Source organism: Ylistrum balloti, unplaced genomic scaffold, assembly GCF_031769215.1.
Source record: "Ylistrum balloti isolate Yb309-2 unplaced genomic scaffold, AGI_CSIRO_Ybal_v1 Utg370230, whole genome shotgun sequence".
NCBI lineage: Eukaryota > Metazoa > Mollusca > Bivalvia > Pectinida > Pectinidae > Ylistrum > Ylistrum balloti.
In genome coordinates, this window is record NW_026782190.1 from 912073 (window position 1) to 930228 (window position 18156).

Genomic DNA, 18156 nt, shown 5'->3' on the forward strand with positions numbered 1-18156 from the left:
TCCCTATTGTGTTAATTTTTCCATTCCTAGATAGTAAGAACCACGCTTCTCTACCGTTTCATGCTTAGATAATCAATGCTCTGTTCTTAAAACCACAATATTCGTACAGGATATCGACAGGTGGTAAATAAACTCACAACACTTTGACATGCTTCATGCTGAAGACTGCAACCGAAAGTGTTATAGTCAACACCATGTTTTCTTTGGAAAATATTTCATTATCTCGAAGTTAAATACATTTGATAATCTGTATGCAAGCTGGTTTCATTTTTGTAAACCTTGTTCTCAATTCAGAACAATAACATATACTTACATGTACAGTAGTTTAGACCAATAAGGGAACAAATGCATGGTTCTCGCCATTTTAGAACACCCGGTTCCTAGTTTCTAGTAATTGGGTTGTGCATGGTTTACCTGTACTGAGTACGTTCTGGTCATGTAAATGGGAATATTTCCTTACGTGTGTTGTAACTTCCGTAATTTATTTGGAGAATTTCACACAGACAGAAGGCGAAAGTTGCATAATGAATGGGTCACGTTTCGGAACTCTGTTTAAGTATCAGTGTTACGTTTCCACAGTTGTTTCCTCTTGTGTGAAAATATTCTTCTGTTGTTTGTTTTTCTGGAGATGATATTGAGGCTTTTGGAAATAAATCCACGTTTATACATATATGAAAGCCTGAGCTTTATGTACTATCAGGGACGTATATGACAGATCTTCTTTATGCGTTTAGGTTAAGGGTAACTAGATGTTGGATGCATAGCAATGAATCGTTTTTTAGACACTATTCAATCAAATGGACATCAAATTCTTGCTATTCTAAATTACATCGGATACAATACAGTGTCATGGACTTAGATTAGTCACTACCACTGAATTTCAAATCAGTCATCTTTAAAAACAGCAGATTCTCTGTCGTACACAAGCTTGAATCACTCGGCGTTTTATTACGCAAGCGTGCAAGTGACTTTTCACACTCGTCGATCGGTTGTAAACAAAACGAAGTCCTCATGATTCGAGTGACTGTTCCAAACTTTAGGAAAGTCGGTGACCACAATGATTCGTACACCGTAAGTATGGACTAAGGTTTTTGTTAATATTTCCCATTTATCTCTCATTTTAGAGACTAGTTCATGGAAAGGTGACGGTCGATACGACACTAGCTGCCCCGTGTGCTGTGTGCTTAACGGGTATAGTCAATACTGACAATATGGAAATTCTGATATGTGTGCTGCTGTCCTCCCGAGAAGATTGTGTGTGGAACCAGTTATTGTCAGAATATCACTTCTATTTTACCAAGTTGATTGTTCAAAACAATTAGAACTGATACGTGTGCTCTTGATTCATGATATAATGAACAAAGGACGACACGCCCCCATTATGTACAATACTAATTATATACATATCGTGCAGCTGATATCTACAATACAATATGCCTAGCTACACCCATAAAGGAGTATTAATGCCTCAACTTAATTTTATCTGTCACTCAGAATGAGGAAGAATACCCGTCTTGGTGTACAGACGGTAACTTTTATTATTATTTTATTTTTGTCAATATCACATAAGAAATGTATGTTATTCACTACGGTTCGTGACTGAAATTTCTCTGTCATCATTAAATGATCATGGGAATTGAATGAATGGTACATATGTGCACTCATACAATGTAGATATACATGAATGTACATTCAAAATGTACAATGTCCATGTACATGTGGTGCAATGCACCTGCATGGTACGGTGTAATTAATAAAATAACTGTTATGAATGTATATGTATTAAGCATTTATTACAATACTATGTACAATAACTTCATTGTGCCAGAATGGCTGATCAAACTCTCTAGGTATCATATTTCATTAATAAATGCTTTTGTATAAGTGTAATTGATAAGTAAAGGTTTGTTTCAAATTGGTATTCTTACAATTTTCATTTCTTTTTGGAAGGAAATACATACATTGATCCTGTAACTGAATGTTATAAGATTTAGGATTTTGAAAATGGGAAGTACAAATTCGAGTGATTTGAAAACTGTACCGCACATTTCATATATAATACATTGTATGTTCATTAAAAAATAAGTCTCTTTCTTTTGCATGTATCAGGTCTTTAATGTTGAAGTGTGTGCTGCTGGACGGTTGACCAATATAGAGAAGCGTTACTCTGAATTTGAAGATTTCCACAAACAGGTACAAATGTCCTGACTGTATACCATAGTATTGATTATATTAATGAAGTGTAGATCATAGTGACTGGAATATTAAACAAAACAAAGTGAGTTGTCATCACTTTCTGCATGGTAGTTGTTCCAATATTCCAAGCAAATTAAAGATATGTGTGATATATATATACTCCGTCAGACATAAAAATAAGTTGAACAATGTCTGAATTTTACCTCCTAAGAAGTCTAATGAAGAAATATTCAATACATATAACATTGTGGTTGATGTAGTTATTTTGGTGTTTTTTTCCTTATACAAATTGCACCATTTGTAGCCAAATCTGGGGTAGACAATATTGACCTGTCTTAATTATACGGTATGGTTTTCATTAATTTTCAGCTAAAAAAGATCATAAGAACACCAGAATTTCCACCCAAAAAGGTGATGAAATGGAATCCGAAGGTGCTAGAACAGAGACGAGTTGGACTGCAGCTCTATCTACAGGTTTGTACTGATCCTATCGGAGCTTGATTAGTGACATAGTATCATGGTGTTATGTTTTATCTACTCCTCCATATATATATATGTTTATCTTATGTATTTGTATGTAAAGTGATATCTGAAATGCTCTCTAATGTAAAACTCTGTTTCTGAAATAAAGTAAAATAACGTTAATGTAAGAAATTCTACTCTGTCAGATTGAATTAAACTTTGAGATGACAATGACAGTTTTGTTTACCGTATCTTACCTAGAAATGTTATTTATAAGGAGAACACGTCTGATAATTCCTTTATATGATAGCTTCTCTGTTTACAATATGATATTCTCAGGTTATAAAAATGTTGATTCCAGGGGGTCGTGCAGAACGAGTACATTTCAAAAATTGTACAACGGTTTCTGTGTATTACACTACCAAACGCCACCAACATGGAGTAAGTACAGGTTGTGTTTGGATGTTTTAATTGTCTGATAATGTAGTTGACTTTGTGAGATTAAAAAAAAAACTTACAAAAACACAAACTAGGTGTGCTTAATGAAATTTACGTGATAAATGAACTTACAAAATTACACCCAGTTGCTGACCCTGATAACCATGATGTCCCTGTAAATACTATATGTGCAATATCTCCCAGTTGCTGACCCTGATGACTATGAGGTGTCCCTGTATACACTATATGTGTGATATCTCCCAGTTTCTGACCCTGATGACTATGAGGTCCCTATATGTACTATATGTGTGATATCTCCCAGTTGCTGACCCTGATGTCCATGAGGTGTCCCTGTATACACTATATGTGTGATACCTCCAAGTTGCTGACCCTGATGTCCATGAGGTCCCTATATGTACTTTATGTGTGATATCTCCCAGTTGCTGACCCTGATGTCCATGAGGTCCCTATATGTACTATATGTGTGATATCTCCCAGTTGCCGAACCTGATGTGTCCCTGTATATACTATATGTGTGATATATCCGTGTTGTGACTCTGATGACCATGATGTCCCTGTATATACTATATGTGTGATATCTCCCAGTTGCTGATGACCATGACCCTGATATACCATGATGTGTGTCCCTGTATATGTATATATGTGTGATATCTCCCAGTTGCTGACCCTGATGACCATAAGGTGTCACTGTATAAACTATATGTGTGATATCTCCCAGTTTCTGACACTGATGACCATACTATATGTGTGTCCCTGTATATACTATATGTGTGTATATACTATTTGTGTATCTCCCAGTTGCTGACCCTGATGACCATGATGTGTCCCTGTATATACTATATGTGTGATATCTCCCAGTTGCTGACCCTGACCAGTTGCTGACCCTGATGTGTCCCTGTATATACTATATGTGTGATATCTCCCAGTTTCTGACCCTGATGACCATGATGTGTCCCTGTATATACTAGATGTGTGATATCTCCCAGTTGCTGACCCTGATGTGTCCCTGTATATACTATATGTGTGATATCTCCCAGTTGCTGACCCTGATGTGTCCCTGTATATACTATATGTGTGATATCTCCCAGTTGCTGACCCTGATTTGTCCCTGTATATACTATATGTGTGTGATATCTCCCAGTTGCTGACCCTGATGACCATGAGTGTCCCTGTATATACTATATGTGTGATATATGTGTGATATCTCTGTATATACTATATGTGTGATATCTCCCCTGCTGACCCTGATGACCATAAGGTGTCCCTGTATATACCCTGATGACCCATGACCAGGTGTCCCTGTATATACTATATGTGTGATATCTCCCAGTTGCTGACCCTGATGACCATGAGGTGTCCCTATATATACTATATGTGTGATATCTCCCAGTTGCTGACCCTGATGATGTGTCCCTGTATATACTATATGTGTGATATCTCCCAGTTGCTGACCCTGATGACCATGATGTGTCCCTGAATATACTATATGTGTGATATCTCCCAGTTGCTGACCCTGATGTCCATGAGGTCGCTATATGTACTATATGTGTGATATCTCACAGTTGCTGTATATACCCTGATGACCATGATGTGTCCCTGCATATACTATATGTGTGATATCTCCCAGTTTCTGACCCTGATGACCATGATGTGTCCCTGTATATACTATATGTGTGATATCTCCCAGTTGCTGACCCTGATGACCATAAGGTGTCCCTGTATACACTATATGTGTGATATCTCCCAGTTGCTGACCCTGATGACCATAAGGTGTCCCTGTATATACTATATGTGTGATATGTCCCAGTTGCTGTGTCCCTGTATATATGACCATGTGTCCCTGTATACACTATATGTGTGATATCTCCCAGTTGCTGACCCTGATGACCATGTTGTGTCCCTCTATATATTATATGTGTGATATCTCCCAGTTTCTGACCCTGATGACTATGAGGTCCCTATATGTACTATATGTGTGATATCTCCCAGTTGCTGACCTTGATGACCATGAGGTCCCTGTATATACTATATGTGTGATATCTCCCAGTTGCTGACCCTGACGACCTGAGGTCCCTATATACTATATGTGTGATACCATGATGTCCCTGTATATACTATATGTGTGATATCTCCCAGTTGCTGACCCTGATGACCATGAGGTGTCCCTGTATATACTATATGTGTGATGTGTGACCCTGATGACCATGAGGTGTCCCTGTATATACTATATGTGTGATATCTCCCAGTTTCTGACCCTGATGACCATGATGTGTCCCTGTATATACTATATGTGTGATATCTCCCAGTTGCTGACCCTGATGACCATAAGGTGTCCCTGTGTATACTATATGTGTGATATCTCCCAGTTGCTGACCCTGATGACCATGATGTGTCCCTGTATATACTATATGTGTGATATATCTGACCCTGATGACCATGTGTGCTGTATATACTATATGTGTGACCCTGATCCATGATGTGTCCCTGTATATACTATATGTGTGATATCTCCCAGTTGCTGACTCTGATGACCATGATGTCCCTGTATATACTATATGTGTGATATCTCCCAGTTGCCGACCCTGATGTGTCCCTGTATATACTATATGTTTGATATCTCCCAGTTGCCGACCCTGATGTGTCCCTGTATATACTATATGTGTGATATCTCCCAGTTTCTGACCCTGATGACCATGATGTGTCCCTGTATATACTAGATGTGTGATATCTCCCAGTTGCTGACCCTGATGACCATGATGTCCCTGTATATACTATATGTGTGATATCTCCCAGTTGCTGACTCTGATGACCATGATGTCCCTGTATATACTATATGTGTGATATCTCCCAGTTGCTGACCCTGATGACCATAAGGTCCCTATATGTACTATATGTGTGTTATCTCCCAGTTGCTGACCCTGATGACCATAAGGTGTCCCTGTATATACTATATGTGTGATATCTCCCAGTTGCTGACCCTGATGACCATAAGGTGTCCCTGTATATACTATATGTGTGATATCTCCTCGTTGCTGACCCTGATGTCCATGAGGTGTCCCTGTATATACTATATGTGTGATATCTCCCAGTTGCTGACCCTGATGACCATATTGTGTCCCTCTATATACTATATGTGTGATATCTCCCAGTTGCTGACCCTGATGACCATGATGTCCCTATATATACTATATGTATGATATCTCCCAGTTGCTGACCCTGATGTCAATGAGGTCCCTATATGTACTATTTGTGTGATATCTCCCAGTTGCTGACCCTGATGTCCATGAGGTCCCTATATGTACTATATGTGTGATATCTCCCAGTTGCCGAACCTGATGTGTCCCTGTATATACTATATGTGGGATATATCCGTGTTGTGACTCTGATGACCATGATGTCCCTGTATATACTATATGTGTGATATCTACCAGTTGCTGACCCTGATGACCATGATGTGTCCCTGTATATAATATATGTTTGCCGATATGTGTCCCTGTATATACTATATGTTGCTGACCCTGATGACCATGATGTCCCTATATATACTATATGTGTGATATCTCCCAGTTGCTGACCCTGATTGTCCATGAGTTGTCCCTGTATATACTATATGTGTGATATCTCCCAGTTGCTGACTCTGATGACCATGATGTCCCTCTATAGACTATAAGAGAGATATCTCCCAGTTGCTGACCCTGATGTCCATGACCTGTATGTGTCCCTGTATATACTATATGTGGTATATACTATATATATCCAGTTGTTGTGACTCTGATGACCATGATGTCCCTGTATATACTATATGTGTGATATCTACCAGTTGCTGACCCTGATGACCATGATGTGTCCCTGTATATAATATATGTGTGATATCTCCCAGTTGCTGACCCTGATGATGTGTCCCTGTATATACTATATGTTTGATACTATATGTGTGATATCTCCCAGTTGCTGACCCTGACGACCATAAGGTGTCCCTTTATATACTATATGTGTGATATCTCCCAGTTTCTGACCCTGATGACCATGATGTGTCCCTGTATATACTAGATGTGTGATATCTCCCAGTTGCTGACCCTGATGACCATGATGTGTCCCTGCATATACTATATGTGTGATATCTCCCAGTTGCTGACCCTGATGTCCATGAGGTCCCTATATGTACTATATGTGTGATATCTCCCAGTTGCTGACCCTGACGACCATAAGGTGTCCCTTTATATACTATATGTGTGATATCTCCCAGTTTCTGACCCTGATGACCATACGGTGTCCCTGTATATACTATATGTGTGATATCTCCCCGTTGCTGACCCTGATGACAATAAGGTGTCCCTGTATATACTGTATGTGTGATATCTCCCAGTTTCTGACCCTGATGTCCATGAGGTGTCCCTGTATATACTATATGTGTGATATCTCCCAGTTGCTGACCCTGATGACCATATTGTGTCCCTCTATATACTATATGTGTGATATCTCCCAGTTGCTGACCCTGATGACCATGATGTCCCTATATATACTATATGTATGATATCTCCCAGTTGCTGACCCTGATGTCAATGAGGTCCCTATATGTACTATTTGTGTGATATCTCCCAGTTGCTGACCCTGATGTCCATGAGGTCCCTATATGTACTATATGTGTGATATCTCCCAGTTGCCGAACCTGATGTGTCCCTGTATATACTATATGTGGGATATATCCGTGTTGTGACTCTGATGACCATGATGTCCCTGTATATACTATATGTGTGATATCTACCAGTTGCTGACCCTGATGACCATGATGTGTCCCTGTATATAATATATGTGTGATATCTCCCAGTTGCCGACCCTGATGTGTCCCTGTATATACTATATGTGTGATATCTCCCAGTTTCTGACCCTGATGACCATAAGGTGTCCCTGTATACACTATATGTGTGATATCTCCCAGTTGCTGACCCTGATTTCCATGAGTTGTCCCTGTATATACTATATGTGTGATATCTCCCAGTTGCCGAACCTGATGTGTCCCTGTATATACTATATGTGGGATATATCCGTGTTGTGACTCTGATGACCATGATGTCCCTGTATATACTATATGTGTGATATCTACCAGTTGCTGACCCTGATGACCATGATGTGTCCCTGTATATAATATATGTGTGATATCTCCCAGTTGCCGACCCTGATGTGTCCCTGTATATACTATATGTGTGATATCTCCCAGTTTCTGACCCTGATGACCATGATGTGTCCCTGTATATATTATATGTGTGATATCTCCCAGTTGCCGACCCTGATGTGTCCCTGTATATACTATATGTGTGATATCTCCCAGTTGCTGACCCTGATGACCATGATGTGTCCCTGCATATACTATATGTGTGATATCTCCCAGTTGCTGACCCTGATGTCCATGAGGTCCCTATATGTACTATATGTGTGATATCTCCCAGTTGCTGACCCTGACGACCATAAGGTGTCCCTTTATATACTATATGTGTGATATCTCCCCGTTGCTGACCCTGACGACCATAAGGTGTCCCTGTATATACTATATGTGTGATATCTTCCAGTTGCTGACCCTGACGACCATAAGGTGTCCCTGTATATACTATATGTGTGATATCTCCCAGTTTCTGACCCTGATGACCATAAGGTGTCCCTGTATATACTATATGTGTGATATCTCCCAGTTTCTGACCCTGATGACCATACAGTGTCCCTGTATATACTATATGTGTGATATCTCCTCGTTGCTGACCCTGATGACCATAAGGTGTCCCTGTATATACTATATGTGTGATATCTCCCAGTTTCTGACCCTGATGTCCATGAGGTGTCCCTGTATATACTATATGTGTGATATCTCCCAGTTGCTGACCCTGATGACCATATTGTGTCCCTCTATATACTATATGTGTGATATCTCCCAGTTGCTGACCCTGATGACCATGATGTCCCTATATATACTATATGTATGATATCTCCCAGTTGCTGACCCTGATGTCAATGAGGTCCCTATATGTACTATTTGTGTGATATCTCTTAGTTGCTGACCCTGATAACCATGAGATGTCCCTACATTTACTATATCTGTGATATCTTGAGATTGTTTACTTCTGATAACCATGAAGTGTCCCTTTATATACTAAATATCTGATTTCTTTAGATTGCTGACCCATGATGACCTTGAGGTGTCCCTATATATACTAAATATCTGATTTCCCCAGTCGCTGACCCATGATGACCTTTAGATGTCTCTATATATACTAAATATCTGATTTCCTTAGGTCGCTGACCCATGATGACCTTTAGATGTCTCTATATATACTAAATATCTGATTTCCTTAGGTCGCTGACCCATGATGACCAGGAGGTGTCTTTGTCACATCAGCCTATGATTGGATTCCAGCCTGATGCTTTCCTTCTTAATAACAACAAAAGTAAGTGGAGGCTTACCATTCTGGAGCTTTGTTTAAGAAATCAGAATTCTTTGTGCAGACCCACTTTTGTTTTGTATGTATATATCTCTGCTGATATGAAACTGAGTTCAAAATTGACATTGTTCAGCATTGTTTAGTCTTTCAAATCTTACATTGAATACTTAAAAAATCAGACATTTCTGCAGTTTACCACAACATGGTACCAGATCAGAGAATTACTGTAAAACCTTTTTTGGTGCAGCTTAATTGTCATGCTTGTTGCATATACGTTTTGTTGTTAAATATAGTTAGATAAGTCTGCTTATACTTATTTTAACAATTAGAGGACATATAAATTCATCGATAAAGAGTATACTCAAAATCAATCCAAATAAATCCCTCTAGGAAGTTAATGTTGATACAGTATATGTAAGCGTATCGGTACATGTAATATATTACATAGATATTTTATGTAGTCAAAAATGTTTGACCTGAGGTGCTGATAGGTGACCATGTATTATATTGTACTCTGCCTCATTTATTATAACAGTGGTCAACTTCCAGCATCAAGGAGCAAATCTTTTTGACTATACCATGTGACGACATAAAACGTGTGGTTTATGACGTTGATTACAAAAACTTAATTTGAACTTACCTCAAGTTTTATTAACAAAATATTTAAAAAAAATTCCAATTTGAACATTTTCCAATGTAGTTTATATGATATATATCCTGTTTTAAGATGTTCAGCATTTATTGTCCATTTGAAATCAGTTGTGTTTTGTGATAACTGTGCATTAGTGTCTGTCCTTTGTGCTAAACTTTTTATTTTAGGATGCCTTACATTGTTCTTTTTTGTCTTGTCAGATAATCTTCATTAAGTGTTGTCTATTTAACTTTGCTAGGTAGTCTTCGTGATATAATCACTGAAGGGGTACACAGAGGGCTGTATTGTGTTCAATCAGAGGAGCCCAGGTAACATCTCCCAGTACCCACAACATCTGGACCGTTCCTGTATCAACAATGATGTCTTCAGTTATTTGTCATGAACTTTACATAATGCCATAGCTGTTCACACTTACTGAAAAACAGTTTCAGTGTTGTTTCTTAAATGTGTTCTTTAAAGAGGTATGCTACCATACCTGTTACATCTCCAAGTTATGTTAGAGTTATTGCCCTTCCATAGGTAAAATGTATTATTGTTCAGAAATGTTCACCACTTTTATTATACTGTTTACAGACCTTAATCAGTTATTTTTCTGTTAAGTTTCTTTTGTAGTCATAGAAATATAATTATATTTTGGACATTTTTTTGGCAGTTTATACATTTTGAAATTATTTTTGATAGTATTGGGTCATCGGGACTCTGCTGCAGGTAGTGATAAAAAAATCAGTTGTGGAGTCAAGATGATATTGCAAAAAGCTCCTATAATATATTTCTATGAACTTTGGCATAGTAAAAGGAGGAGTCACTCCAAGTCAGGAACATCAAACAGATTTTCCCAGTAACAATATATTAAATATAAATTGTACATCTGTGTTCAGTGGCTAAAAGTTCAATACATTTATCTGTTCAAACAAAGATTTACATTTTTTTTTTTGAAGTGTTGATTTTCATGTGCACGTTTATAGTTATTTACAGATACATGTAAAACTACAGATACAATTTGATTACTCTGTGTGTGTTCCTTGATAGCAGGGACTTAGCACAAACCATACAACACAAATCTGTACATCATCAATATTTTTTATACATAAAGCAAACAGATTACGAATTATGGGGTTAGGGATTTGTGTTTTTGTGTCTTTCCATTTGTTGGAAAACAAGCACCTTTCTCTGGCCTGGCTGTATTTTATGTTGTTTCTAGTCAGCTTCCTGATTAATGACATAATACTAACTTTTTTGCAGCCAGTGGTCGATATTGACCATTATACACTAATGTACTTGGTTTAAAATGTCTTTATAAAGAAGGTGCTTAGGCTACTCTCTAGCTTCTAACTCTAATATGTTTTTTTTTCATTGATTTTTATCCATCTGAAATTTGTTTTCTCTTGAATGTGAAATATGTTTTTATGACAATCTAGTCTAGTTTGTGACTTCCTACTTTAATGAACCTACATTGAATTATATATCTGTAGTATGCTGTGATGTATATTGTACCTATAGTATTGAATTACAATCAAAGTTGTAAAAGAAACCCATATACATTACCCCTTTCACCCTTAAAGCCAATTATATACTTGTCCAACAAGGATGAAAAAGTCCACAATATCTGTTTTGTTGTGAATTGATTAAACAATCATCTCTTTTTCAAGAGACTTAACAATGTTGTTTTACATACATGTAATACTGTCAACTAGACGTCAAAGAGTCTCTGTCCATACCAGTTTTTCTGTACATTGTGTAACTAACACAGAGCTGTCTACATATCTAACTTTCTACCATTGAATGAATTTATATGTATCTACCTAAGATTGGAATGTCTCACCAGCTGTTACATATGCGAATATGGCAGTGACCAATAAGGCCAACTTTATATGTAATTATACGTTCTAGATTTGAGGAAACTGTCTGACACTGTATATTATACACTGCATGAGATTTATACTGTACAATGTATTGAGCACTGTACTATATAATGTATTTTACTATACAGTAGATATATACCAGACTTACTAGTAATTAGGGGTCTCAACATTTGTAAGTGCAATCATTAGAAATTATATATAGTATTGTTAATTTGATATATCTGGGTATTGTTTATAATATATACTTCACACATTTGTCATATAAGGAAATATTTGATGGTATCTATTGATTGATATGTGTGTTGGGTGATCTAACTGTTTTCAGTATTAGTTCTCCAAGTTGTTCCTCCAGAGTGAGGTTTTAACTAGTTATATCCTTAATTCAAACACTAGTATGGGTAGTCCGAAATGGTACTGTCTACATTACAGACACATCTGATAATGAATGTCAAATTTATAGTCAGAGGTCATCAGGATTACCAGATGAGAAACCAAAGTCATACAAAATGTCTTATAGAAGTCTTTACTGGTACTAAATAGTAATCCGGTCCTAGTTATATATACTCCTATACACTCAATGATGGGCATCTTGGCATAGATGTCTAGCAAAGAATTCAGATGTCTGGTTTAACGAAAGGGAACTGGGTTGATACAAACAGAAATACTATTTGCCAGAACAACTTCAGTGACAGATTTAATGTGGACTCTAAGGATGTGAGACACTGGTTACAATGAAGTTAATTTCTTTGCAAGCACTGCTGATGTTTGTCTCTGATATTTTCGGTAAAGAACTTTACTGGCCCCACTTGTATAAAATATTTCAACTTAAGATTTCCTCAAGCCCAGATTTTCCTGAGCTAATATCTCCTTGAAAATATCTTGTATGAAAATTCCTCAAGGAATTTCAGGACATCCTAGCTGATGACTTCCTCCTGTTCTTTGAGAAAATTTTATACAAGCCATTTTTAAGGAGATATCAGCTGAGGAAAATCTCAAATTGAGGAAATCTCAAGTTGAGATGTTTTATACAAGTGGGGCCTGATGCAATATATTTTGTGTGAGATGAAAGACTTAGAGATGTCAGATATACATATTTGTATGTGATCGATGGCACAGACTTTTTCTATACATTTCATGTCCTAAGAAGTCTCTATTTCATTGATCAGCAAAGCAATGTTTTTGAGCTGAAATGATACTGGATGGCCATGTATAGTTAACCGAGAATTATTCAAAAGACATATAAAGTAGAAACTTGTTATCTCGAAATTTAAGGAACCATTGAAAATATTTCAACTTATCCAAATGCAAAGCACCTTTCTATACAAAAATAAGATACACAGTTGCAGAGCCAAATAATGAAAGAAACTGCATTATTCAGAAAACACACATATAAGTAATTTATTCCTCAGAATATATCAACAAATGCTATATGTTGGCCAATATAGACAAAAATTGTGAATATGAAGAGCAGAAAGTCGTTCTGTTGGTCAAACAAGGAGATAGATTTAAAACATGAGGAAGCATATTACAATGTAATAATAAAGAAAAAAGGGAAAAAAAGGAACAATGGACTTGGAATGAAAGCATGTCTAGTTTGTTTGTCATTTCCTTCATTACCATGTCCAGTGGAAAATAATAAGTACACATCAATTTTGTTTTTAAAGTGAAAGAATAATTTTAACACTAAAACTAGATTTATGAAACATATGCACTTATCACTATTGCACACAGCACCTCTGTAGGTATTAACAGTATATAATACATCTCTCAGTATTATCTTTAGTATGGCAGTATTTCAGTAACACAGGATTGTCCCTATTACCATTATTATGTGGCAAGTCAGTTAATATCATCACCTCAGATAGGTAAATATGTATTTCATAAACTTTACAATATGTACATAAAATACATTTTTTCTGGTATATATTGAAATGTTACATAGTTATCTATAAATGAAAATGATATCTTTTCAAAACTGAAATATTGAAATGTTACATAGTTATCTATTAATGAAAATGATATCTTTTTAAAACTGAAATATTGAAATGTTACATAGTAATCTATAAATGAAAATGATATCTTTTTAAAACTGAAATATTGAAATGTTACATAGTTATCTATTAATGAAAATGATATCTTTTTAAAACTGAAATATTGAAATGTTACATAGTTATCTATAAATGAAAATGATATCTTTTTAAAACTGAAATATCTTTAAACGACTGACATATCTCTGTTAAGCTCTGTGTTAAGGATGTCTTGTATTGTAACACAGATATCTTTATGCAAAACTACCTTAACTTTAAAAGTGTTATGAGTACAAGCATCACTAACATTTTCACATGTGAATTGGATATGCTTTATGGTTAACATTGCTTGACATAGTACATGTAGTAAGAACTAATTGTCAGACAGTTTTATGTGAGTAGAGATGGGATGTCTGTGGCCATCTCCCGTTGGTATAATGTCCTTATTTTTTTTAGCATAACCCAAATTGTAACATTGGCATGCAAAGTATGTGTTCTTTAAAGTGTTAGAATGCACTTGTACATGTTTTTTTCTCTGTATAATGAACAGAAGTAAAACCACCACTCTATTTGTTCCATATACCTTTAAAAGGTACAGGGGATGTAAGAATGAAATGTACCCGTTCATATTGTTATTGATTATGAAATAAAATATAGAAATGTCCTTTTGACTTATAATTGCATCATTCTAACGTCAAGCTATCAAAACAGATTGGTATGTCGGAAACGTGATGACAATAGTTCATCTCCACTGAGATCACAAGGTGTTTGGCAGATAAATTGTCAAAAATAACTGCATTTCACACAGGGATAGGGGAGGGTAGAATCTTACTTCAGACAAGCTTGATAATAATAATCGTTTAGAATGGCACATGGCCCACTGGACTATGAAATGCAGGACAGGTAATAAATTATCTCTTTACTTTTAGATAAACACGAGTTGAATTGAACAACGTAAAAATGTTTGTATAAGCTACATTTGGACTTACTTATCTGTTTCATCTGAAACTGTGTGGGAAGGTGAAACCGTTTTCTGTCGATTATAACTTGGTTTTAATTAAACTTTTCATCTTGTCATGAGCGTAATTTTGCCGTGAATCGTCGTCGATTCCATGACAACAGTACACGTACCATGTCAAAACGATCCCGTGGTAGTGTCATTTCTTTTTGGTTAGTTTATGCAAAGATAAAACTTTGTAAATAATCACATTAGTTATATTTGAATTTATATGCTAAAATAGCATGGATACACGTGTATTTGCTGTTTTTTGTCTACTACTAATAAAATGATTTGTCTAGTTTAAGATGCATTTGCCCACACCACTCAAATACTTCAAAATACATCGTGGCTTCATTGTTCTTACTTGGATTGACAATGAATCAGAAGATGTTAACCCTTCCGGAACACTCGGTCTTAATCCCCTCGCTTCACCGATTATGAGTTTGTTAACATATTGGTATTTTATTTTTTCCTTTGAACAGTCACATCTGAAATTTAAAAAAAAATATATATATATATCTTTTCAGTTAGTGATTCTCCCAAACTTCCCATGTATTTAAAAAAAATCAATTTCATCTTTCATTAAACGGCATCATAAAGTGCTGGAATAATCATTCAGAAAAGTAAAGTTCGCCAGATCTATGTGCAATGTCAGGACTAGAAATAAGAATCTGTCCATCTTCAAAACTAGTTTCTTTCCGGAGTTTATTCTTCATACTGATGGTGGTAAGGACGAAGGAAAGGAAGGAAAATAACTATCTCTGTTGTTCTCAAGTCTCAATTTAAACACCTGAAGCAGTTTGGTTCGATGTAGCATTGAAAACAGAAACATAAGAGAGTTATATACATACGTTTATATATTATAGTTGTCAGTATTACAAAAAATACAAATTCCAAAATTTGAAAAAAAAAATTGTTTATGAAACACTGACCCCGGTTGAAACAAAATTCTGAAGTGAAATATTAAAATTGTACTGTGTAAGTCATGCACACTTTGTGAAACACTTATGTTTTCATTGTGGTAATGAGTTAACAGTTTTAGTGCAATGGTTACGGTCGATATTCAATTATTTCAAATGTAGGTCAAAGGTCACATTCAAGGTCACATGGTCAAAAAAGTACAACTGGAAAGGTCTTGTCACAAGGAACACACATGCCAAATGTGAAAGCTGTACCTCTAACGGTGCAATAGTTATGGGCAAGGTCAAAGTTGCCAACAGACAAACGGACAGACAGGGGAGATAACATTCTTTTTATGACATCTACTTACGAATAGACAGCATCATTATCGAGTACACTATGCTATTGGAGTACATATAAGATCGAAGTTTTCATTTGATTTGTGAATTTATGAAAGAAGTATTTTTTTTTTAATTTAAAAAATGTAATTTGAATGGGATTTTTTTTTCTTAAATCACATGATCGATTATTCAAGCAATTATGAGAGAAATTTCTGTGAAACTGTAAGTCATGTCGGCTCTATATCTTTGGTATCCATTGTTACATTACAATGCAATCTGTGAATGTCACAACCTAAAGTAACGCCACAATGAGCTATAATATACATTTACGAGGCAATCGTGACAAATTTCGATACCTTCCAGACTAAAGGCATATATAATCTTTTGAATATTTTACTGTGTAATCATGTAAATTTTCAGTGATGTCTGCATGTACACTGTATAGGATCATTTGTTGATCATTTAATAAGAAGCAATTTAAATTGATAATTATTGAGGGGATAATCTGAACAATGCATTCTTACAACTTGGGAGATTTACAATTGTAATTTATATAAGACAGGAGTTTAATGCAAAACGATTAATAATGATGGATTATACAACCATATCATGTCAGTCTAGTATTTATGACCGTCTTGTTCAACACTTGAGTTAATGAGATAATGTTTGTTGATCATACATTAACAATATTGAAAGTTAGTCACACGTAATCACACCAACCATTTCTTCAGTTCTACTTCTATGGATCTGGTGAAAAGAAAAGACATGTTGGTATAAACATGATCTCTTTAGATATACAAATGTACATCAATCGATAAAGCAATTATTACAATACGTATTATCATATAAGTAGGTTTCTGGGCGAATCGAGTTTTAGGGACAGCTTACCATTTTATTTATCTCTAATGTTTTTGTTAAATCAATGAATAACAAGATTTTCATGTAGAGTTAAAATTATTGTCAAAAGAAACCCTGTAAAATATACAGCTACAATGAATGCAATAATTTCACAAACGGCAAGGTATTCGATTATAACGGACATCCTGAATTATTTAAAAGTATTCAAATGGACAACGATGAACAATAAATTTTCGCGCCGTTTCTTCTTTTATTTATAAGTATATTTACCAATAGAATGCGTCTGGTAGAACTACATATTTTAACTAGACTACCTCAACAATGAGTGACTGATAATCTAATTTCTCGCGCATTGTAATTCCAGGCATTCTATAGCTACTGGCAACGATAAGCGAGTCATATATAAGTGATAATAAAATGATGAAATCAAATACACAAATTGACTTCGAAATTACTGAAATACAGAAAGCCATATTACTAAATGTAAAAGATAGAGAAAACCCTTCCTCTCCATAACTTCCAATACCCACTCCCGACGACAGCCCCTTTCACAATAGACCTGACCACCAACCCCAAAACAAGACAATACTGGAAATGATCATGCAAGGACCATTACACAACGACTTCACCAAATTTATATAACAATACGCAACATAATTATATATAGACAAACGAAAAGACGCGCTAAAGTCACCGCCCACGTACGACGCACACAATGTATAAATGTATAACACAACGACGGATAAAAATATGAAATGTAATAAAAATCAGTTAAGTCTGTCTTATTTGTAATATCAATTTTACACACCATACAGGGAAATAATAAAAAGAAATAGTAGGAGCCGAACACAGAGCAGTGAGACGTTTTCCCATTGGAGCCCCCTCTCTTCTCACAATGAATTCTCCCTAAGAGTAATTCTGCACTTCCGATTCCGCTATCAACAAAGCTCGAAGGATGTGTATGTGAT

General features: G+C 35.9%; 1 protein-coding gene across 1 annotated transcript; it reads left to right on the forward strand.

Annotated features, from left to right (window-relative positions):
• Nucleotides 1-994: 994 nt before the first annotated feature.
• On the forward strand, nt 995-14051 carry LOC132551978 (sorting nexin-24-like). The gene is made up of 6 exons (XM_060216121.1): nt 995-1071; nt 2110-2193; nt 2566-2670; nt 3020-3099; nt 9463-9554; nt 10439-14051. The coding sequence occupies exons 1-6, from the start codon at nt 1012-1014 to the stop codon at nt 10510-10512; spliced, it is 495 nt and encodes a 164-aa protein (XP_060072104.1). The 5' UTR covers nt 995-1011; the 3' UTR covers nt 10513-14051.
• Nucleotides 14052-18156: the final 4105 nt, after the last annotated feature.

What these genes read in the sequence shown, in the direction of transcription:
- LOC132551978 (XM_060216121.1), top strand. Translation starts at nt 1,012, where the DNA reads ATGATTCGAGTGACTGTTCCAAACTTTAGGAAAGTCGGTGACCACAAT. An exon ending in GACTGCAGCTCTATCTACAG is followed by an intron (nt 2,671 to 3,019) that starts GTTTGTACTGAT and finishes TGTTGATTCCAG; the next exon opens with GGGGTCGTGCAGAACGAGTA. An exon ending in CCAAACGCCACCAACATGGA is followed by an intron (nt 3,100 to 9,462) that starts GTAAGTACAGGT and finishes TGATTTCCTTAG; the next exon opens with GTCGCTGACCCATGATGACC.